A 25,903-nucleotide genomic window follows, 5' to 3' on the forward strand; every position below is an offset into this window, starting at 1 on the left:
ATGCACAACACCTACAGCTCTAAAAAAGAAGGTTAAAGATTGCAGTGAAATTTAATAGAATCTGCCAACTCCAAAAATGTTCGTAGATGTGTTGTATGTCACATACAACACATCTACGAACATTTTTGGAGTTGGCAGATTCTATTCTTACTTATCTTCAACGTTCTATGAGAAAAATCAGAACAAAAGTTACATTGTGGATAATTGTAAATGAAGTAATAAAAAAAAACGATTTTTCTTTAAAACAAATTCAATTTCCTTTACATACAAAAAAAACACTAAATGTAGTTAAGACCAACACATGCAATGTATACAATGAAACAAATGTGAGATATGAAAAAATCTTGTCCTGCAAATAGTACAAAGATATGTATGATCTTCTTTCCATTGAAGGAATCTGTTTCACTCGTCATATTGGAACCATTCAAAATAGAGATCCATATTTTCTTCTTCGATTCTGGTAGCCAATTGTATCTTCTGTGTTTTGGCAATATTTAGGCAACTCCATATCCTGAGTACAGTTAGTTCGTTATCTCCATCCAGAAGGGCATGAAGGCTTTGCGCCGATATTACATGACAGTGATCCAAAGTTACATGTGACAACATCTTCATTGGATTTACCTGAGGATTAAATATTATGAAACTATCAGTAATACTTATCTGCAAACAGTTACAATCTTCCTCTTCAAAGAAATTAAAGTCATATGCAACAACAGTGCGTCAATAATGATGGATAAGGTATATAGTTAGTTGTAAGTACATGAAGTTAATTACAAGACTTGTGCAAATTAAGAACACTTAGACATCCTAATTACTTGTTATCCCAGATTGGCACTTAATTTAAATTAATCTATTTTCTCCCTCTCTTGAAATATATCAAAGCTTCATTTAAAAAATGATAGTATTTTAATATTAAACACATTATGCATAGGATATTTGACAAATATATTTGTTCGCATACCTGTGTATTTTTTTCACACGTAACAGGGGGGGGGGGTGATAATAGTCCAGATGTTTGTAATATCCGTATTTCCGCAAACAGTTTGGCAACAGTTTCGGTACCTTCCTTGCGCTTCTTAGGCAGATTTCTGACCGAAACGACACGCGACAGGTGTTTCATAATACATTCCTGACAGTTATTATTAAAATGTTAGTTTTTAAATTTAAAACTCTAGTTGATTTTTTTTTGTTATTATTTATTTACATAAAAATACTGCACTCATAACTCTGAACAACTAATTAACATTTTGCCGTGCTCTTACACAAAAGAAAAAATGTTTACTTTTATTACCTAGAAATAGTGTTTCTTTCCGAAATATGTTTTCTACTTTACTAAAATATATTTTAAAACTTGGCAAAAAAATATGCGAAGCTTTAAATATGTTTTAATTGATCTTACAAATATGTAGCATTTAAAAGGCTAAGAAAGTAAGTTGGACTTAAAAATCAGGAACAACTTGGCGCCTGATACAATTCTTTCATTTGCGTGCAGAAATGGATGCAGCAACACGATAGCCAAGTATCTAATTCCACCTACAAGTCCTTTCTTTTTATTTCTTCTTTTTATTTTATCTCCCGTTATCTGCTTCAAGTTCATGAAATTTATATCTCTGGGTATGCCGTTCTTACCTACTCATCACAAACCTGCGGTTGAGGATGTAATAATTGATGACCACACCGACTGAAGGCGCAGAACGCCCAGGACTGCTGAGTGATATGTCTATCTTTGGTCACTTCTCCATGAACAGAATAGAATTTAAGCATAGCTTTTCTCGATTTTGCTCTTCTTCCGTTTTTTTTTAACCTTAGGTTTTGGCTTGATTGGTAATGACTGGAAACAAGTAAATGCTTTCAATGGGCTCGGATACTCCGTGACGATGTTCAGGGTTGAGGGAGAGGCATGTTCAGGTATGACTCATCCCAGCCAACGCACGCTCATACTCGACTCAAATCCCTCTTGATCAAGCACAGTATTTCGTCTTCTGACCAGGGAGTCGTAACGTAACGAAATGGAACGGTATTTTCAATTACGGTTTCCGTTAAGTTACAACCAGAAACAGAATAACTTTTCTCGTGAACAGAAACGTTACCTCAGGTATATGAACATTACGTTACAGGTGTGCATAACGGTACCGAAGCATAACTGATCTCTAAAGGAGTAGCTCTTCACGTGACACTTTAACGTTACATCCATTGCCGGCAACCAGTAACGTTACAGGGTAAGAAAAAGGTTCGTCACGTATTGACTAGTAACTTTAGTGTGTGTGGAAAGTGATAGTAACGTTACATTTAACCAGTAACTTAATTGAGGTCACGGCTGTAAAAACGTTACACTCCTTTTTTCAAAGCAACAACGTTATTTATAGCTGGTATGATACAGACGTTCCGATGTGCAATACCGTGTCCGATGCCGTGTTCCGGAGAGAATAACATAGGTCTCTCGTATAATTGTGCTCGTTACTTTTGTAACGTTACAGTTCTTTTCCTCCACAAAAGTCTGTTTCGAAAAAGTGATACACATATCCGTTACGAATAGCAAATACCGTTATCGAAGGCGTTTTCGAAGAAGCCTCATAATTATGATCGGCAGCATACTAACATTACAGTACTTTGACCCCTCGAAAGTCACTAAGTTATAATACGTATTTTCGTTTTGGATGTCAGTGAAAAAATTAAATTGTAAAACAGAACGTTTGAAAACATCCGTAAACAAGATTCGGCGTGACAAAAGTTCTGGTTATTGGAATTTACTTATTAACTATGTATTTATCACAAATATATTTCTTTTCTGCATACTTAATCGCTTTATGTGAATTTGTTCTAAATTGATTATTTATGCTAGATGAATTTTAACATGTACGTTCACTTTATACGATAGCAAAGCAAACGTTTGTTGAGGGAAAACGTTTATATCTATCTATCTATCTCTCTCTCTCTCTGTTTACATGTATTACATCATTTTTTATAAAAAAATTACAGTTGTTTGGCGATGAGAATGATTCGTGCTTAGATTAAGTTGCTGAAGGACGAAACATAAAGGACCAACCATGGTCGAGCCAAAAAATCATCCGTGCCACGTGTTCGTCCACCTAAGCGAGAGACAAGCTTTCTCCTATCGGAAGACGAAAAATAATTGCTTGTTGCGCGACCTTGAGAAGGCGAACCGAACTGATAGCAGCAGCACCATGCAAAATCGGAAAATCTGAATCCTGAAACTTTGTACACGTGACCTTCGATCACGAAGCATCCGAGTAGACAACGCCTTGGGGCTATATGAAAGGCACTTTTGGCAAGTAGAAAATGCGTAGAAACGAAATGTTAGATGGAATTGTTGTACGAAACAAACGAAACCGCGTTTGTGCAACTGGTCTGTAGCTAGACAGGGCCATTGGACTCTCAAGAAGGCAAGAATTGTATGGAAAGTGATTCTCAAAACCAAGCGAATAAAAGGACAGTATATTTTATCATTTACAAGGGCCCTCATCCGCTTACAATTTTGAAAATTACTTTCAGTAATTCTTGTCTTCTTGGACAGGAGGTGCATTAAACTTTTTGGTGTAGAAACAGACAGAACGCCCGCCTACCTACCACGTTTGAAAGAAGGGCATAGACAGACAAGAAAGTAATTGTCAAGAACGCAAGAACGGCAGTCGACATGGACATTGAGCAACGTGTGACTGAGAAATACAATCGGAACAAAGGACAAGATTATTCAAGAAACAGTAATTTTATAAAACTTCCTATCATTAACTCAAACTCAGTTCATCCTTTGATCCTCTTTTGTTTGTTATACTTTTGTATTATTCATGTTTTATATCGCTTTTCTGCCACTTGTAGATAATCGTGACAATGAAGATGAATGATGATCATATTAAATCTATGAAGGGATGCTTACAAAAAAAAAACCAGCCATGCCCAGATGTCTACTCGAACTTGAAATGTTTGGTACCGAGTGTATGAGTGGATCACTAAACGACTTCGGCCTTCGAGGCTACGGTTTCAGTTACAACATGCAGTATAATTACGTTTCTACTACTCTGAATTGACCAAAGCATGTAGTATGTATCCTTCATTTTACTTAAAAAGCCCCCTTGATACATGAGATACTACAAATAATTTCAGGCATACCCTCGAATTCTGATTGCCTGGCACTTTTTTTTTTTAACTAAGTAATGAAGTGACGTTTATATTCATATTAGGCCTGCGACTAGCTCGAACTAAAAACTCTTGTGAAATACTGTGTATATGTTATCCTTGTGAAGTGAGGAACTTCATATTTTGCTAAGAAAATATGTATGAAAAATTATATTTGTAGCTACTACTTGAAGAATTCAAATTATTATTATGATGGAATTTCAACTTACGTATACTCTGCATATAATGTGTTATCGGAGAGGAGTTTTTGTCTCGCAGTCAATTTATTTTTAGTTGAGGAACTCGAGAGTAAGTTCGAACTAGATAATGACCCACGTTGTGGTGTGCTGTTCGATTAATCAGAATTGGAGTGAGAGAAATTTGTAGTTTACTTCATTCAACATGTCAATTTGTAACTGTGAATGCAAGTTTTCTTTGATTTAGCAGGAAATCAGTCTGCTATTGTTGTAAGTAATAAATGGAAATATATATATTTTCTGCTCGAGTAGGAACCCGCAGCCGTTATCCAATCAATCAGTTTCTGTGTGTGAAACTTCTGTCTAGGAAAGCTACATACAATTTGCTTTTAATAACAGCAGCTTCAAAATAACCTATCCATTCTTGTCATGCCAAGTAATGTTTGATTTTGATTTGTGATATTTAACTTTGGTATTATGCCACTTTTGACTAATCGCGAAGACGAGGATGGGTGATGAAATGACAAATTTGATGAAAGGACATCACAAAAAAAATAATGCACAGGCTGTGATCCGAACTCGGAACCTGTGGCGTCGTATTGCACTGTGCTAACCACTCCGCCACGGAGCTCTGCAAAGTAATGTTTGACCATACATTGTTCATGAAATAAAAACATAACATATACAGTGGCTCACATTAATAATCAAATACGTAGCATCTTGCTGCATTTCTTCACAATATTTGAAAATTAACAACATGTACATAAATATAAACGATGGTGAAATATTTATACGCATTTCTTAAAGTTATATGTAACTTTTTTTTAATTTTGGGTGCGTCAGCACTTAGGCTATTTTGCACCCGCCACGTTATACGGGGTGCAGCCCCTTACCATAACAAATAACATAACTGTAATGTCGCATAACTGAAATATTAAAATATTCTGACAGGTTAAAAGCTGAGGCTGTAAAGAGGCACTCAGCGCATATGACAGAAAGCAGGAGAACACACAGAATGATACTAGCCATAGGGCCAGTCGCCAGAGTCTCGTTAGTCTGCAAAGAGCAGTCCAGGGTGTACTACGTGGAATGAAGTTGAGGATTGGGTGTACTACGTGGAAGGTCACCCCTTACACCCCTGTTACGGTTTCAAATCTGAGAATAGTTATTTATGTTTTGGTGTGAAAGAAGAGATCACTTTAATATTCAGACAAATCGTGAAAGCCTTCTGTTTCTGTTAAGCTACGTTTCCATTCAGACAAGTTCCAGACTCATGACGTGCAACATGTGCCGGCGCATGTTGCGCGTCATTTAGTGTACTCGTACTGCTTCCAATTCAAAACTACTTCTTCAAAATACGTCCGCAACAACACTGGAGTGCAGGATCGCAGTGTAGCGTTGTGCAGTGCTTTAGAGTAGTCAGTGTTCCTTCTCTTGTATTGTAATAATTTGGTGGTGATTTAACTTGGGTAAAGATGAACAATAAAGCTATGGCGGGTTTGTTGGTTATGGCAGGCGCGTATCATGAATTTCTAAAAAAAGAGGCGAAAACAACCTAGATGGTGGATTAGAAGTTTTCTAGCAAAAAATTAACTCGTTGATGAGAGACTTACGTCTTCAAAGTGGATACGAAAACTTTGTAAGAATGACTGCAAGTGATTTTGCATTGTTATTAAATCTTGTTGGACCACAGATTGTAGTCGCGTCGTCTGTTTCTACTCTAGTTCGTATGCCCCAGGAACTTGCTGCAGGCTGTTTCCATTGTCCGCCGCGCACGTTGTGCGTCTTAATCGTTTGGGGCAATTTTGTCCCCGGCACTTGCGCCGCGGCATGTTGCAGACAGTTTCCATTTCAACAAATGCTTGGCACATGCAGCGTCGCATGCCGCGTGTCATGTTGCGCGGTAAAATTTGTGGTAATAGAAACGAGACTTTACATAGTTCTTTTATCGGTCAACTACAGTGCGGGGAAGAAACAATTCATGCTATTTCCTAACTACGTCTGTTACCAGTAGCTCCATTGCCCTTGACTGAAGTACGAGAAAAATGGGTAACAAAAACAAAAATACAACATTTGACGAACTGCAGCTATTTATTTTTACCTAACCAAAGGGTGCAGGTACAGGGAAATTAAAAATGTTAAGTACATGTAAGAGTACCGTGGGTGACGCAATAAAACAAAATGAAAAGGAAAATGAGGTAGATTCCGTATCTCAGAAAATTCAACCAAGAGAAATAGGAGAACGAAATGAACGAGCTTCAGTATGAAAAATAAAGACCCTTTCCTCACCCCCATCCCCTTCCCAAACCAAGGGCTCCGAAAGCAGCAGTGCAACTTGGAGCAGGCACTGGGACTGCTGTACGTTCAGTAGCGTTTGGTCCGAAAGCGAAATTCCTAGAAAAATGCCACAGTTCGTCCGCGACGGTTTAATGAGTTGCATTTCGCCCGAGCCTGGCTGATGATGAGTCATACCTTGACTAACTGGTGGCAGCGGTGGAATTAGTGACTAGGATACCTCAGTTAACAACTTTTAAAACTACATTGCATAGACAGCGGAGTGTAGCGCAGGAGTGCAGACTCAGTCAAATCGTCGAGAGAGGGGTCCCGGGTTCGATACCCGGTGGAGGCACAAGTGGTTCGGATCCCACTTTAAATTGTAGGTCCAGTCCCGATTAGCCTTACTGTGCATAAAGGGGACTTAAAACAACAAATAAAATCGTTGAGAGGAAGTGAACTTGGATCCAGAAATTTTAGTCATGGCAGTCAACACTACTACTTCTAAGCAGCTCCCATAAGTGACTGAGGTTAGAATGAAAGTTTGTCTTGTTTTAAGTTCACTTGTATGCACAGATAGGCTAATTGGGAGTGGGCCTACAGTTCAAAGTGGAATTCGAATCACAGGAATCGAACCCGGCTAGAATGCAAGTGTTTTCTCATACTCACATGGGAAGTTGTTTATGTTATTGTTTCACATAATTTGTAGGTAGTCACACGTGGTCTGAGAAACAGAAAAGTCACACATAGCCTACGCATAATTCTCTCGAGGCAGTTTGTTGCAAGAACTTTGCTTGCAGGCCACGGACAATAACTTTCATGGGTAAAAAAGTGTCCCATCATAAGGTAGAGAGCATCCTGCTTAGAGCAATGTATGCGCTCCAAACGTTGGACGCTGACGCCGATATAACCTGGCTCGCAAGCCGAGAACACTGTTCGAATCTCCACAGGCATATAACAAAAATGCATCATACCCAAATGACACATCTGGCGTAATACCTAACGTGCCAAATGTTGGAAAATAGGGGATGATAGCGTGTGTGAGAACCAGAGCGACTTAACTCTAATTTATCAAATTAATAGGAGAGGAAATAATGTATTCTTAGGAATATGACTCTTAAACGTGACTCCGCCTTACAGATAAGAATTAGAAGTGGAAAATGTCGATTTTCTCCAAATACTCTTCAGAGGATTTTTTTTTAACGAAACTGAAAACAGAATTTTTGTAGTTACGTTCCTCTGATTCCCGTAGGACGATAGGTGAAATACATTTCATGAGCGATGTTTCAAAGAAGTTGTGTTAAGATGTCAAACATGTAGCCGACAGCCATGTTGTATGAAGAAAGCATATAGGATAAGCTCCAATCACACTTAATCTAGGCTCACAACAAAGATAGCGGCTGAGTGACCTAGCGTAATGAAAGGCAAAGAAAACAGTCAATCATTGGAAAAAACAATTAGTTTCATGTTTAAGATCATTCTATCAATTAATGCAGTTGCTTATAAAAATAAAAAATGGTCCAAAATGCTTCAAAGTAATTGAAAATATGAGGCATTGCGGATACGAAGGGCGAACTCAACAAAGTACATTGTGATGGAAATGCGTTTCAAGTTGCCAGGCACAGTGCAAACTCCATAAAATCTTTGAAAATCACGCATGAAACATTCCGATCTACAGTTACCAAGTTTTTGTGGAGCTCGAATTGTGCCTGACAACTTGAAACGCATTTCCCTCACAATGCACTTTGTTGAGTTCGCCCTTCGTATCCGCAGTGCTTCATATCGTCTCTGGAAAAACCCAGAAAATTAATACGCCCATTCAAATTTAAAACCTTTATTTGCATACTAAATAGAAAGAATTTTCACCAGATACTTGAAATTAGTTTGAGAAAATCTAAAATAAGAGGAATTCCTATCCCTGTTCTCGTGTTGATATTTCCTGGCAAATACTCTGTAAGAGGCTGTCGCGGTATATTGCCGCTCTATACATTGAAGCATCAATGCTTTATAGTCCGAAGTCGATACTAAAGGTTCATGGACGTCTGCAGGATTTTTTCCAAAGAGGGGCAAGCAAGGTAGTTTTTCCGGGGGGAGGGAGGCAAACAAGGTGCATAACAGTGTTGTCTCCTCAAAAAACATTGCTTTAATTTGAAGTTATCATATTCATCTTATTTGAAAATAAGATCCTTAGGAAAATATTTGGACCTAAAAGGGATGAGGAGATAATTAGAATAAATAAATCAAGAAGACTTAGGTGGGCAGGCCAACTGGCACGGATGGGAGAGGAAAGAGGAGTTTATAGGATTCTTGTTGGGAAACCTGATGGTAAGAGACCTTTAGGAAGGTTAAGACGAAGATGGAGGGACAACGTTGAGATAGACCTAAAGGAAATCGGTAGGGATGGAAAAGAGTATATAGATCTTGCTCAGGATAGGGACAGATGGAAGGCCTGTGTTCTGCAGCCATGAACCTTCGGGTTTAAGAAGGCTAGAGAGTTAGTTAGTTAGCTAGTTATGTTCATGCAATAATTAACATATATTATTGCAGCTGAAATGGAATTGTGTGAGATATATATATAATTTTTGGTTGACTTTCATTTTCCAGGTGGGTCGTGCACCCCCCCCCCCCCTTGCCTCTCTTTCGGACTTCCATGCAAAGGTTCTATTTTTATTTCGCGTCTACCACTTTCGGTTAATCGCGATGATAAAGGATGTGATAGGTGATGGAAGTGGTATAAAGACAATGACCCAACCCATCCATATTTTCTAGTCCAGGCTCTAATCCGACATCTCCCGGGTTCGAATCCCGGTCGGGCTTGGTTGTTTGTGAATGTCCATTCATCAATTTCATCATTTCATCACTCATCCCCATCTTCGCAAATTAGCCTAGAGGCACAAAACGCGAAGTAAAATAAACTAAATCAATCAATCTAATCCGACATTAGACTTCGCAGTTTATTACGCTAACCAATTTGCCACGGGATCGGCTTCTTCGTGTTTGTCTGCTTATGACATGATTAATTAGTTATTCAAACTATATAGGTAGGAAAGCTATATAAAATAACGAAACAGAAAAATAAATCCACTTGACGTCTTGTAGTACTATCATTAACCTACAATTTCATGCTCACAAATCCACACAGAAAACTTCTTGTGGCATTAGTTTTACAGAATGGCCTTGGGGAATAAACATCGCCCATTTCCTGCTTCAGCTCGAAACAATTCAGGTGCCTTATCGAAGCTGCTCTTGAGCACGCAGGGTTTCTAACCTACTTCGCCGTAATTCAGTTGTTGTATCTTGATTAATATGCTGTATTGTAGAGTCAACCGCAGATTAAATAGGAGAAAAAAGATTTTCCCGACGGAAAATAAGTTAGTAATGCTGCAAACACCGAGGCATTCTTGATAAGACGCTTGAGGAGCGTCGAGCAAACTTTCCTGAAAAAGCACAACCCCAGTATCGAAGGTCATGCTACACGTGGATTGGCAACTTTCGGGAGCATGCTGTCTGTCTACACAATTCTACCCAAATACCTGTTTGAAAATGAATCTCCTGTCCGCATTTTATTTTTCAAATGTACTTCTGACATTGTAATCATTTTGCAATTATTTTTATTTGTTCTTATTTTGCTTCGCTTTTATGTGACTTTTATAATTAATCGAAACTATGAAGATGGATGATAATTAGATTAAATTAATGAAGAGACACCTAAAAAAGATATTTACAGACCAGGACTCGAACCCGGAACCTAAAGCGGATAGGTTGTGGGGAAAACCGTCAATAACTCCCGCCACGAACTTACTTATAATTTTTGTAATTTCTCACGAGTATATTTTGTTCTGTTCATGCATAATACCTGCTTTCGGAAACTTAATTTATAAGTGACACACTTATAGGGACAAGCCACGTATTGTTTGAATGGAGGGACACATCTCGTTCATATACTACTAGATACAATCATGGACTATACTTGAAATGGCCTCCCCGATGGCGCAGTGGTAGCGTCATCGCCTTGTAATGAAGGGGTCCCGGGTTAGATACCCGGTGGAGGCACAAGTGATTGGGATTTCACTTTAAACTGTAGGTCCAGTCCTGATTAGCCTAACTGTGCATAAAGTGGACTCAAATCAATCAATCATATATGATGGAAGTTAAGAAAAAGATAAAAATTTTAGAAGAGATACTGTGAACAAGTCGAATTGGAGAGAGATTGTATTTTGTCTTTTGTCTTTGTTAAATGTATTTCATGTAGTTTATATAACATGAAGTTATAAGTTAAATAAATGTTGTTTTGTTCGTTAACGTTTGGCCTAATTGAAGATTATTACAATATACTTGAAATGTGACGTGCTAAACACTACTTTCGGAGATCAGTTGGACATGGCAATTTTGATATACAAGTTGGATTTTTCTCTACTTAGATTCATTATGTCCAAATTTTATCCTAATAGATAATCTCCCAACAACGCAAAATGTTTTAATTGACTCGAATTCACAATGACTCATATACAGTGTGTTTATAAATGAACGGTGGGGTTTCAAAAATTAATAATACATCTATATATTACCTTACACGGGCAAAACGTACACCGTAAGCAGCAGCAACTGTCCAAGTTTATATAACTTTATTTATATTTGTATAAAGATAGAAATCAAGAGGGGGCAATTGCTCCTCTGTGCCTCCTTGCAGGTGCTCTTGACCGTCTGGAAGAAATAGTGCACGACAGACGTGAAAACTAAATCCATCTTCAGTACCCTTTTGTCTTGCTACTCTTAGATTCTGTAACCTTTCTTTCTATAGTTCAATGTTTGCCCCCTAACCCCCTAGAATTGATTTCCGTACAAGTTTGAGAGCTAATCTCCCCTGCACCCTGTGGTTGCGCCACTGCACCTTCTTCCGCCGTTGTTGCTTTGTGAACTTTCATCTGCTTGAAAATACTTAATTTTCTTCAAGAGCATAATATCGTTTAATAACCGGTGATAAGATTCCTCAACCCTAAATTTCTGGATTAAAGTATAATAATATAGGAGCATGGAAATCTGAAAGGGGGCGAGGATGGCCACATCTCCCCTTTAGAAAACGAATGTCAGCTAAAAGTATATATTTCACGCGTATAATTTGATCCCAGTCATAGTAATGTACATTAATTATTATAATGGGAATGCAGGAATGCGATAATTTCGAATTCAAGTGGTGTTTCTTGAGGGGGCAACACTATTATCTGGTTAATATGCCCCATGGAAAAATACCTTGCTTGTCCCTGCGTCGAAAATATCGGCAGACGTCAATGATTAGGGGGTGGGGCATGTGCCCCCCCCCCCCCTTTGCACCCCGTGCGCACGTCTATGACTACTCATTTCTACACTAGTTGGAAGCTGTATTCAATTTCGAGCCAAAAATGTAATTTTCAAATCAGGATTGTTAAACGTCCACGAACCCATAAATTCTAATGGGTTCTATTGGGTTCCGCAACAACACCGGAACCTTCTTTATCGCACAGTTTTAATTCGGTCCAAGTTGCGTATTCTTTCATTTCAATATGGAACTTAGACAGTCTTTAAATTGATCCGGAAAGAAGGTCCCTGTGCCGTATTTCAATTGATCCGGAGAAAAGGTTCCTGGAACGAATTGAAATATTTTAAACATAAAAAGGCTCTTTACGGTCCAGATCCATTTATGCTTGCTAATATTCCCTGCTGAACCGGAATTGAATTGATTTAAAATTCCTGACCCTTTATCAACCCTGGTTGAAATTCATTTTTTTACAAACAACCATATTTTTAACGGCTATTACACATTAATCCCATACGATATACTGAAAGGTAAGAGACTTGGGCTATTCCTTTTTCTTCCTTGATGTTAAATAGATTATATTCGTCACGCGCCTATAACGTTACTACCTAACATTTGTGAATTGTTCTTTCCTTGTAACGTTAACATCTAACATACTGAATTTATTTACGTTCCTTATGCAGATGGTATGTACCCAACTGCATTTTGTTCCGTTCCGCTACAGTGGTTTACATTTTGTTACATTCCTATGTAACGTTAATTAACCATATTGCCTTTCACTTCGTTCCGTTACGGAGGATTGCATTCATTACGTTCCTATGTACCGTTATTTACTACCATGTTGCATTTCGTTACGTTTTTTTGTAACGCTAGTATATACCACAATGCATTTCGTTACTACGTTCCTTGTATCCTTGTAACGGTAGTATATACCATATTGCATATTACGTTATGTTCCAATGTGCTCATTTCGTTCCGTTCCTTTATAACGTTAACATCTACCATAATACATTTTGTTACGTTCCTTGTAACGTCACTCTATAAGATATTGCATTTCGTTACGTTACATGGGTACCAGCAGTTGAACCATACTCTTCCTCCTACAAAATGGAACGTACCGTGTAACGCAAATTGGGTACGTTACGACTCCCTGCTTCTGACATAAGCGCGGTATCCTTTCGTGGTTAGGTTAGGCTTGTTAGGTTAAAATGTTTTAGCATAAATACACTACATTTAACCTAACTACGAAAGTAGAATAGAATAGAGGTTTATTTCATAGGCGTGCGCAGACCCTCTGGTATGAGGGGGGGGGGAAACATTGATAAAAGTTCAGTCGGGAAAGAAAAACCTAATTTTACGTCACTGTTCTTAGTTTCATTGCATTGACGGGTATAAATACATAAAATATATAATATATAATGCGGCACCCTAACGAATAAATAAATTGTCTCTGAAATGTGCTGCGCTCCTTTTCCTCCAAACAATTGTGTTCAAGCATTCAAGACAAAACTGTTTAGCAGCAAGAATCTGAAGCAAGAAAATTTTTAGATCCACATTTTTGCAAACTGAAAACAATATTGATTTATTATGGAACAAAGTATTTCATGGGACGCTATGGCATTCTCTTTTACATTTTTTTTTTTTTCATTTAGATCGTTCGGCACCCAGAACCAACTCCTGCCGCCCCCTAGTTACGGCTCTGAATGTGACAAGACTGTAAGAAAGGAGATATTGCGAAGCGAGCAAGAAAAGTTTACGAAATGCATTTTTATTTGTACAAAGTTTGATATCGAGGGAGGGCAACTGCCCCTTTGTGCCCCTTCCCCCTCTGCAGGTGCTCTTGGCCGTCTGGAAGAAATAATGCAAGAAAGACGTGAAAAGTAATTCCATCTTGAGTATCCCTTTGTCCTGCTACTCTTAAATTCTACTAGTCTTGCTTTCTCTTACCTCAATGTTTGTGCCCCTAGAATTGATTTCCGTCCAAGATTGGGTTGCCCTTAGTTGCTTTGAACTTTAATCGGCTTCATTTTCTTTAAGAGCATAATATCGTTTAATACCGGGGATAAGATTACTCTACACTAAATTTCTAGGTGAAAGTATGATAATGTAGGGACATGGACGTCTGGGAGGGGGGAGCAAGGATGGCCACACCTCCTCCTTAGAAATCGAATATCAATCTAAAAAATATATATTTCACACGTATAATTTGATTTCAGTCACAGTAATTTACATTAATGCGATAGTTTCAAATTCAAGTGGTGTTCTTTGAAGGGGCAACACTATTATCGGGGTAATATGCCCCATGGACAAATACCTTGCTTGTCCCTCCGTGGAAAAAAAATCTGCGGACGTCCATGATTAAGGGGGCAATTGCCCCCCTTGCTCCCCTTGCTCCCCTTGCTCCCCTTGCCTCCCGTGCGCACGCCTATGGTTTATTTCAGTATGAGCCTTTCTGGCTGTACAGTACATACATTTTCACACATCAATAAGGTTTTTACATATCCCTTTTCCTTATGTCCTTATGTTCGTCTTTTCCTTTCATGTTAATTGTGTATTATCGCTTACTACAATCTATCCTCTTCCTGGGCTTTTTTTTGTACATTTCAAACACCAATAACACACACTGATACTTATTTGAGTCAGCAGCAAGCTTTCCGCACAAAGCTCTCAAGCACTTTCACTCTCCTCCCTCATCTTATTCGCCCTCTTTGTCCAGACGTAGTGTAGGGAGGTACCCAAGTCCCTTATTTGCGTTTCCTCCCTACCCGCCCTTTCTCTTCCCTTAATGGTCCTCATTAGCCCCTCAATTTTAGATTCGTTCATATCCCTTATGCACTTTCGTCTTGCCTCTGCTGTTTCTTTGCACTGAAGGAGAACGTGGAATTTCGTCTCGTCTTCCCCACACATTGGACATTCTGCACTCTCGTCCTCTCTTACGCGATTGCATTATGCCCACACCTCTAGCTTGAACCAGGCCAAACCCGTCCTGTCACTCGCTCCGCCTGATGTCAGAAGACGAAATACGGCGCTTGACCAAGAGGGCTTTCGATTGATTGATTTGCTTTATTTTACTTCGCTTTTTGTGCCACTGTTGGCTAATTTGTGTAGATGGAAATGAGTGACGACATGCCCAGGCCGGGATTCGAACCCGGGACCCGTGAAGAAGGCTTTTGAGTTGGGTGCGATAAGTGAGACCCGGTGTGTTCATTCCATCATCGGCTCCCAGTTGATCGAAGCGAGAGAGGGAACTTATGACCTCTGACCAGAGTTCTTCCATAAAGATACACTTGAATGTTCCACATTTCTTTTCTAATGAAATTGTGAACTACTTTCTGGATGTGCGTCGTAGTTAAAGTGCATCTTTTATTGTCTTAAATTTATTTCCAGTGTTGTGTAAAGTATATACTGTTCACAACATTAAATAAACATGTTTCTTTTTTATATACCTCCATGATCACGTCATCAAAACGGCAAACACGCCGACTTCCGTGATGGAGTGGTTAGCACAGCGCGCTAAGGCCAGTGACGGCGCCAGCCTGAAATAAGTGGGGGGGGCTACATATTTCGGAGTCAAATTCTCGGAGGCTAAGTAATACAGGCTAAAATGTATTTACTTCATACTTAACTAGGGTATAATTTTACCGCTGGCATATTTTACAATCAGAACTCAAGATAAATCAACGAGATGTTGTATTTTGTTCCATCATATACAAAATTAATTTTAGTACGAAATATCCCATAGAAACCACACTCATTATCAACTCGCTGGATAAACGTATAAATACTACCCGTAACACTATTTGTATGTAAACAGTGTGACTAATGTTTTGCTAAAATGAGTCACAGCAAAAATTACGATAAGATACGTGTTTTTTGAGCAGCTACAACCTTTTATAAATCCAAAGATTTTGCAAGCTCTCCAAAGGACAGAACAGATAGAGCATTCAACTGTAGTCACCAATTAGATTTCAAAGATTTGTCGCAAGCAACCGTTGAACATTTCAATAACGAAAAGCTTATAAAGTACCAAAAAGGAAATTTTGAATGTTTCAATTATTGCAAGCAGCTGCTGATTTATTTAGGCTTCCTTTCTGCCTCGTCGTGAGCCATGACTCTAAACTGTCCAAATCACAACAGTAGGGAGCGTATAAAGATTGTAGCTTTTCGTGCTTCAGAAAAGCGGCACTAACTTAATAAAGTAGGCATCAAATAAGCAAAAACACCCTTGGATCGAAAGTGTATTAATGATACCATTTTCTCTGCCAGGATGAAGTATCTTTCCTTTTCTTGTTCAACGACTGCAATTCAGAACTTAGGGCTAAAAATGGGGAGGATGTGAGAAATCGTCCACTTAGGACGTGCCACTCTCAAGGAACAAAAGTATTTTCACTATATATCCACCTCCACTATGATACAAATATATTGACATAAATCAATGAAAATATGTAGTTGCAACTCTAGCACTGGGTATTTTGGTTAGAGAAGTGACTGCAGAAGATTATAATATTTCAAAATATATTATGCTCTGAATATTGATCAGAATTATTGGATCAATAGTTTTATGAGATGTGCTTCAAAGATTGATTCTTCTGCACGGAATTAAATTTGGCCACTTTGACGGTACTGCAGAAATTATGTTCTAAGATCACAAATAATTATTAATTAGCATGTAGGCCTAGGCCAGCGAAGAATGAAATTGCCCAAGCGTGCTGATTTTTGCATCGTATGGAAAAATGTTTACTTGATTGGATTTGTATTAAGATAAACTATATACACAGAAGCTAACTGGGACGAGACCTACAGCTTATAGTGGAATCCTAGCCACTTAATGATATGTGCCTCCACCGGTTATCGAACCCGGTGCCCCTTAATTTCAAGGCAGCCGTATTGCTGATAGATAACCAGGGAGGGGAAGGTCCAATCTTAATATTTCCAGTTCTTAACGTTTAAGAATTAGTTACTTTGTGTACTCTTTAATTACTTAACGTCGTATTTCTCCCTCTTGAATATTTGCAAAGATAAGGATAGGTATAACGATGAAAACAACGAGAAAACATCGATAACACTCATACCATTGTCGGTACTCGAATGAGGAACTAACAAACAGAAAATAAACTTGACGGCTCTTTAGATGTTCGTCGTTGTCCAACTTATAAAAAATCATTTTGCATATTTGTTAGACCTATTCCGAAATATAGCAATAAGATTTGCGGAGGCTAATAATGAACACGTTTAACTGTTTATGCCAACAATTAAAGAACAATCTCACAGCCACTGAATACGTCGTCCACCTATGAGGTAGGTAGCATATTTCGTATCAAGGTCGGCGGGCACTCATGATTTGCCCATTACGTAGTATCAAATGGTCAGTGGCCAGTAGCCACTGGTTTCCAAGCATATCTGCATCTACCCCACTCCCTTGATTTTAGAACACATCGTATTAAAAGTAACTTTGCGATCTAACCGAACTATAAAATGAAACTTGAACATTGTACTTGCCCCAATTGAAAACGTTTTCGGTCAAAATGCGTCTATCGTACTACAAAAATCTAGGGGGTACAGGGGGGCTTCAGCCCCCTTAGCCCCCCTGTAGCGCCGTCCCTGGCTATGACACCAGGCATCCCGGGTTCTAATCTCGGCCTGGGCATGGATGTTCTTTGTGAGCGTCCCTTCATCAATGTCATCATATTACCCCACATCTTCGCGATTAGCCAATCAATCAATCAGTCAACTAGATCCGTTCATCTGGTTCATTTGAAGATTTCTTACCCCAGGAGCTTAATGCTAAAAGTTTTGTTTTTTTTGCTCGTGCCATTCAACAACATACGCATGGATAAGGAAGAGAACTTTATTTTAACCTTTAACTACTATAGACCGCCTCTCAGGCCGCGCTGAATTTATCTTTTACTTTATTTCCCGCACCACTCCAACCACAAGTGGATCCATCTCCATGCCTTTTGGTTGAGGTGTTGGCTACAGGTGGTCGAGGTCACGAGGTCTTGTCTTTGTTTTTAAAAATCATATTGAATTCTATTTTCGACGAGCGGTCTGACAGACTCACCATAGTAGTTACGTGTGTTTTTTGTTACATTGTGTTTCAAATGGTTCATTACTCATTTTCAATTTCTGCAAAAATTTAAATTGCTTTAAACTACCTCTCTTCTGACAATTTAAAAATGTAGAAATTTTAATAATTGTAATTTCAAAAAAATAAAGGAGCCATTGTTGCAATTTTTAACTGATTTCCTTCCTCTTTGCATAAATTACGTTACGTTTCTTTAACTAAACAATGATAATTGAAAACTGCTTTAGAGTATTCTATAACCATGTCAAGTCATGTGAAACGCGTCAGAAATTTAAAGTAGCAAAAAGCTAGTTCACAGGTCAAAATCAAAACAGCGGTCTGACAGATCCCTCCATACTAGTTGTTTGATTATCAACGCCCATAGTAGTAGTTAACTAACTAACTAACAGTAGAATGACAGCACTTCGTTCCTACGCGTCAGCAAAAATTTGATGCGGCTGGTGTTATGTTACATCCGGTCGTAGCGGGCCACGAGCGGTTTTATTGTTGAGTCAGCAGAACGTGTCTGATCACGTTGAAGACATCAGAAGCGGTGGGGGGAGGGCGTCAATGGATTTGTCACGTTGTTTCTTGATGTATGCTAACCTAACACGTGCATATGTTTGTGTGTGTGTGTGTGTGTGTGTGTGTGTGGAGGAAATGCGTACGCAACCATTGCGTATGATGGAAAGACATGAAGAAATGATTTAAAGATGGCGCCGAAGGTGCTGTACCCCCCCCCCCCCGAAAGCTTAGCGGCTAAGGTTATTGCTCTGTAAAACAAGAGGCGTCGAGGGTTCGATTCCTGGTAGAGTCAATATTGATCGATTGATAGATTGAGTTCGTTTTTTTAAGTCCGTTTTATGCACGGTAAAACTAATCAGGATTGGACCTACAGTTGAAAAGTGGTGATTCGGACCACTATGTGCCTCCACCGAGTATCGAACCTGGGACCCTTTGATTACAAGGCGACGATGTCAATATTGAATGGTCTCGATTAGTCTGAGTGTAAATAAAGGCAACAAAATGGTTGAGTTCGAAAATCGAGTTGGGTTAGTGGTTAATGTTGTCACCTGGCAATGAAGAGGTCGCGGGTTCGATTCTCTAGGTAGTTAAATTAGGCCAATTGTTTAGTCCCGCCATTATAGGTCCCCGATTAGTCCATCTGTGCATAAATAGTGTTTGAATAAAATCAATATGGTGGCCTTGGGTTAGTGGTTATTGTTGTCGCCTGGTAATGAAGAGGTCGCGGGTTCGATTTTCTAGGTAGTTAAATGAGGCCAATTGTTTTGTCCCGCCATTATAGGTTCCCGATTAGTCCATCTGTGCATAAATAGTATTTCAATAAAATCAAAATGGCGGCCGCGTTTTGTGTTTAGCGGCGGAGCGGCGCGGGGCGGGGCGTGGCGGGGCGGCGCGGAGCGGGGCGGCGCGGAGCGGGGCGGCGCGGGGCGGCGCGGCTCGGGGGTGTTTTTTATTCCGCGAGATGTTTTAACCAAGTGGTTGAGGGTTCGATTCCCAATGTTGGTGAAAATTGGATATTCAATTGTATTTGTTTAAAAGTTCCGATTAGCTTTTTGTGCACAAAGAGAAAATGAACTAATTGGAAATAGGATGTTTATGCTGTAATGAAAAGGTCCCCGGGTTCGATTCACAATGTCAAATTGGCTGATAATGATGTTGTTTTTAAAATAAAAAAAAAAGAAGTGTGAATAAATTAGAATCTGTTGTTTTGCCGTGTGGGGCCCCAGTAACGATTATCTTAAATGCATAAAAAGTAGGTAAAATAAGCAAGATGGCCGTCACTATTGTTTTGTGATCAAAGAGGAGTCACAGGTTCGATTCAATCAAAGGAGGCAACATTCTATGTTTCAATTCCATGTAAAAATCTAAAGTTATGTTTCGATTAACCTCAATGCATAAAGAGGAATTAAACAAAAACAAGCAAAATGGCGACAGATGTGATAAAAGAAAAATTGAATTAGTTTTTTTATAGTGACAAGAAAAAATAGCGAATCACTGTTAGAAATAGAATGAAAATAAAGATACTTGCCTTTGCGTGTCCAGCGCTGTGCAGAAAAGCTCTCATGCTTTATCTCCGACAAGTCCACAATACACAATTTTTTTTTATTGTATAGTTAATTATTAATGTTGTTATTAACACAGATTCTTACCAGTGTGAAGAAAAGCTCTCATGCTTTATCTCCGACAAGTCCACAATACACACTTTGTCATTATATAGTTAATTATTAATGTTGTTATTAACACCGATTTTTACCAGTGTGAAGAAAAGCTCTCATGCTTTATCTTCGACAAGTCCACAATACACATTTTTTCATTATATAGTTAATTATTAATGTTGTTATTAACGATTGTTACCAGTAAAAATATAAACCATGAGGATTTTTAAAGGGGTGATAAATGAAAAAAAAGCCAAGACATATATTTTATCCCTGTTTATTACCAATATTTACAAAATTCAAAAGAGCCGCACACACACACACACATACATATGTAAAATGTTTATATTGTGTCACCAGTTTATCAGCATGTTATTTAACAAGTTTTTATTCTTCAAGTTTGTTCACTCACCCACATAAGGAATTGTGTCACTATCATATCCATTTTCTGCTGCAACCACTGAATTAAAATGTTTCACTATTTTTTCCACAAGCATGTTCTCGCAAAAAAGAAACACTTCTTTGGAAAGTCTTTTTCCGTCGATGTTTTGTATAGACAAAGGCTCAGGTTTTGTACATCCATGTAGATGGGAAAGCACAAACTTCTCCTTATTACATGCATGGACAGGGGAAATATCTGTGCAACCGAAACATTGTTCGCGAAGGTCGAGAATGCAAGATTCCACACAGTTTCCAAAATATGATTTCAGATACGGCGACACTGTTTCACACATAACTTTCGCATGCTCGATGCACACAAATATCTTCATAAAGGTCCGCCACGAACTTTCTGCGATGAACACTATCTCCAGGGAACCGTAAGCTGGTTTTTTCCTTATAATGATCTGACGACGATTGTACAGTGTGGTTATCAGCAATTCATGTTGCTCACTTAGTGGGTAGGAAACACGAGGCTGCTCACCTGGAATAGCGATGTAATTGTCGATTACTGGAAACAATTCCTGAAGAGCGTGCCACTCCTGCAACTGTAGTTCAACACCGGCCGCCCCGCTTCTGTGTAGCCTGACCACAGGTTGGAAATCCAGATGAGAGGAAAGTCCGATTGAGATAACCTTTGTTTTCGAAGCATTCAAATAGTAGACGTGATCAAATAATATCGACTGGCGTATAAGACTAGTTACTTGTTTTTGTTCTTCAGGTAAATGCTGATCGCTCTCTTTCTGAAGAACCCCCTTGAAATTAGTGTACGGTTGAAATCTTTTTTTCAGCGGCATCGAAATAGAGGATTCCATGACTAAGAACTGCGAGATACTGCATGTCGCAGCGTGCAGATATACATTTGAAGAAATGCGTGGGTGTGTTTTTGAGACGCATGCGCGCGTAGCAAACCAAGCATGTGCTGGACAAAAAAGGTGGAGGGGGCGGGGCGTTACAAAGATCAATGGTGAGAGAAAAATCAGCAGAATATCATAAACGTCATATTGAGGAAATATTGGATAACAAATATTAATTAATTTAATTAAAGCATCAACCGCATTGTCGATCTGAAATTAGGTTTATAGACAGGGGGCAAAATGGAAAATATCGACGATGTTCTAGTATTGGATTGTTTCTGTATTTCCATCGGTATAATCCTCCACCACATTTGAAGCATACTGTTTTATCCTCTTTTTGAATGTAAAATAATCCTGCTTCGGACAGAGCTTCTACAAACGGGAATTCTTTTGATTGCCAGTTTCTGAAAGAGGACAATCTAGCATTGAAAGATCCCATCTCTGGATATTGCGTCATTGTTCTGTAAAGACACAAAACAAGATAAATATTATAAGTAAGCTGTTGTAAACTGTAACGCTACAAAATTATTAATATACTATTAGGACTATATGTAACTTGTATAAAATTTCAAACAGTATTTACTGTCAATATTTTCTAGTATACGTACCGAGTATTATAAATTTAATTTACGAGTCAGCAAATAAGTTGTTATAATATTGTCGTTTTTTATCGGTACTGGGAATAAAATTTGAAATTTATGCATGGGTTTACCAGAGGCTCTATGGAATAAATACAGAAAACAGTAATGCCCACAGTACACAGACCCGTAACTTTGTATCTGATGAGTGTTGTACGTATAGAATTTAGAGTTACTTTCCAAAAATCGCAAATGGTTATGCACATGTGGAGGTTTTCCGTAACTATCAAAAAATTCCCCCCGGGAGTTACTGTCTATGTAAATTGCTACCCAGTGCTTCCCGGGGCTATCTTTGGGGTCTGTATTTACAATCAACGCTGCTGGTAGTTCCACATGTACAGGTAATTCATTAGCTGCGAAAACCCCAACATGATGATTGTCAAAGGCTCTATTTGATATTAACCCGTGAAGCAAATTTAAAGTCGACAGCATTGCTGGACACTAAATAGTAATATTGTGCAACTCACCTTGTTATACAATTAATCCAGATGAATATCTCTTTGATTATTAATTTCCATGAGAGCGTCAAATTCAGAGTAGATAACACAAGTCACAGTAGATTCCAAAGCCGATTTGAAGTGGACTTCCAAGCTAACAGCCCCTTGCCGTTGAAGACTGCAGTGGGATATGGCACTTGCAGCTGCGTCTGGTGTTGTATCGAAAACAAGTAATGCGTATCCCTGGGGGTATTCCTCACGCGATATATTGTTTCCTTCATCCATATAGTGTATCCCTGTTCCAGAGAATAATGTGTGATATGCTGTTATGTACTTGTTGTTTTCAAAGTCTGGTTGAAGTGGTTTGCCGGGAATTTGGACTCCATCAACATATAAAGTAAAGAAGTTGTAATTGAAATGTTGAAAATTGAATGGGTTTGTAGACAGAGTGCCGTTGAATGCATCGTTGGTAACAAACCCCACAACTAATCGTTTCGGAAGACGTCCAAGTATCACATTGTCAATTGTTTTTGAAACAATATCTTTTGGAATAGTTACAGCTTTAAGTTGTACTCTTGTTAGAGGGTATTTTGCTGTATGTTTTTGCAATATGCGATTGTGACTAAGTTTGATGGATGAACTGACCGATACTTTTCTCACATATAGTGTAGCATCCAGAATTTCCACTTTGCCTTCACTGTCATCTAATCCCATCAAGCAGAAAGTGTTTTTCGAAGGAATCAGTTTTATTCGCATTTCCACTCCATTGATCAAAAATTTCTCTTGATTGAAAATATCAGAATGCAAGTAACCAAACATATCAAATGTTTTACTCTGTTTTGTTAGTTGGTTACGTTTTGTAAAGCCTTTGTTGTCTTCCGAAACGTTATCAAAAGCGCCTGCTGTATCTTTGTACCACAATGCACTTTGGAGATGAGATGATTTTGCAGATATGTCATAGTTCAGTGCTTTTTTAAAATAAGACCTGTATGGGTGCATGTGAGATGGAAACGAGATGAGTTTGTTATTTAAGTAGATTTGTACTTCGCTGAACATTGCATTGAGAAAATCATTGACAGGTCCAATTGTTTTATCTGTGGGTAGCAATAACTGACCATTCGCTTTTACAATTCTGGCATCTATATTCAACATTGTGTGTGCTAAATCCATATAATCATCACCATGTCCAGGTATTACAAACTCGGTGGGGGCATTATCTGCCAGAGAACTAACAGGTTTGTATCCGATGGTGTGGTGTTCTAAGATGCTTGTCTGAATAGGTTTTACCGAGAAAATATCCAATTCACTTTTAAAACACTCACATGATTTCTCCCTAATTAGCGCCATATCTAATCAAAAATATCTGATGTTATTTGAATTTTCTTACGGTTGCGTTTGGTTGTTTTCTTGGTGTTTGTATTGGCACTGGATTTCTTCTTTCTCTGAGCGATCCTTCCAGTTCGCTGTCCCGAAGCAGAGTGATTCCTTTTGAAATGTTTATGCCCCTGATAACCTGAACCAATCATTTCCTTTAGCTTTGTTTCAGCTTTTCTTTTCAGATTTGATCTGGCATCCGAAATTCTGGATTGTAGTGACTGTTTTAGGGGTGTTTTGTCTACAACATCACCTAACACATTTACCCCTGTTTTTAACATTTCTTTCCCTACAGCTTTCGCTCCTTTTTTGATAAGAGGCAAAGCTGACCGAAAAAGTCCTCCAAGAAAACTTCCAATGCCATGTTCTTTTTGATAGGCAGCACCGTAATATATGTTACCCACACCAGATCCAGCTTGTTGATGGTAGTATTGAAAATATGGGTCATTCATAATCACAGCTTTTCACCACAAGGTCTAAAATGAAGTTTCAAACACACTAGTCCGAAGGAGAATGGGATGTGTGCACCAGTGCTATCCCTTAAGTCAATTTCTATTTGTTCGAAATTATGTTTCTGCACTGGGATGTAATGTGGTGAATCGAAAATTTGCACACCATCACTTCCAAAAGTATGTTCCATAGGATTAATGTTTATAATACGTAATAGAGGGGCGACAGCATCTCCCACCATATGTGATTCCGCAATATCTGTGTAAATATACATCTGGGAAGGAATTTCTCTCACAACATTTGGAGGCGAGCGTCCAATTTTTACTTCTGATAGATCATCGGTCGGTTTAAAACCTAATATCCGTGCCAGTTGAGGTGACAATCGTACATTTATGTTTCTCTGCTTGGTAGATATATCAACAGTCACATGTTTGTACGCAGGATGATTTCGGAGACTAAAATTTAATGTTTCAGAATATTTATTGATTTCTGCAACAATGCTGTTTATAGATGCGTAATAGCCTTCGGATATTCGAAGTTCGTTCCATTTGACATCATCCATAGATTTATATTGAATATAGTTGTTAAATCTTGTAATATTTAGTATTGAATAAGGATAATGCACTTCTACCAATGCCATCTCCCATTTGTTGGTGTCCAACTCCACACGGTTCTGAAGCTTTGTGGTGTAATTAGTTAGAGTATTACTTGGAAAATATTTCATGGAACTGTTACTAGGCAAAGTAAGGTAGAAAGCGTTTACTTTTCTCATGATGTGTTATGAAGGTTATTTGTACCACTGATGAGAATATCTACAAAAATTTATGCCTCTCTCTCTGTTTTTTTGACTCCAAAAACGATGCGCTAATCCAACTGTCAAATAATCTGGAGTAACCTTTCCAATGAACTAACAACTTTTTACTGGCTCCTTTACCTTTGGTCGCAAGGATTTTATCAATTTCATGCATATCCGGTAAGCGGACCAATTGCAACTCTTCCGTATAAAATGTTCCATCGATTTTATGTCCTTGTAGATCTTTTAATTCATACACTTGAGGATTTCTTTTCAAAATACATTCCACCACAAATATTTCTCTTGTCCAATTTTCCATGTAACCTTTGTCAAAGCGTTTTTTGGTTTTTGTTATTCTCACTGTATCTCCTATTTTGAATGGCATCTTCAATGACAATAGTGGAGATGAATCAGATTTGAGTTTTTTGTCATACATATTGTGCCATACTTTCAAAACCTTCTCAGGAGTAACATCTGCTGGTGCCATTTTAATACTCGAGTGAATTTTATGATTATAAGCTTTCAAAAGCTTTGGGAGTACATTAACATAACAGCTGGTTCTTTGCTTAGTAAAATACTTCCACATGCGTTCCTTTAAAGTTCTGTTAAATCTTTCAGCAATACTAGCTTTAATATCAGGATTCTTTGTTGTAAAATAAATTACATTTTGTTTTTTGAGATATTCCTGCACAATACTGTTGGTAAACTCACGGCCTTTGTCAGTTTGTAATTTCAAAGGTTTTCTTTTGCTTTGTTTGAAAATTTGCTGGAAAG

General features: G+C 38.4%; 1 protein-coding gene across 2 annotated transcripts in view; it reads right to left on the minus strand.

Moving 5' to 3' along the window:
• Window positions 1-271: 271 nt before the first annotated feature.
• LOC145984405 (uncharacterized) overlaps window positions 272-25,903 on the minus strand; it is a 137,239-nt gene continuing 111,607 nt past the window's right edge. The window contains exon 7 of one of the 2 annotated variants that reach the window (XM_083118068.1): window positions 272-621. In XM_083118068.1, coding sequence (XP_082974194.1) covers window positions 403-621 — 219 coding nt within the window. In that variant the 3' untranslated portion in view covers window positions 272-402. The remainder of the gene's footprint in view (window positions 622-25,903) is intronic. The other variant, XM_083118067.1, reaches the window with a different exon arrangement.

The sequence above is a fragment of the Lepisma saccharinum genome, chromosome 2 (genome assembly GCF_977018435.1).
Source record: "Lepisma saccharinum chromosome 2, izLepSacc3.1, whole genome shotgun sequence".
NCBI lineage: Eukaryota > Metazoa > Arthropoda > Insecta > Zygentoma > Lepismatidae > Lepisma > Lepisma saccharinum.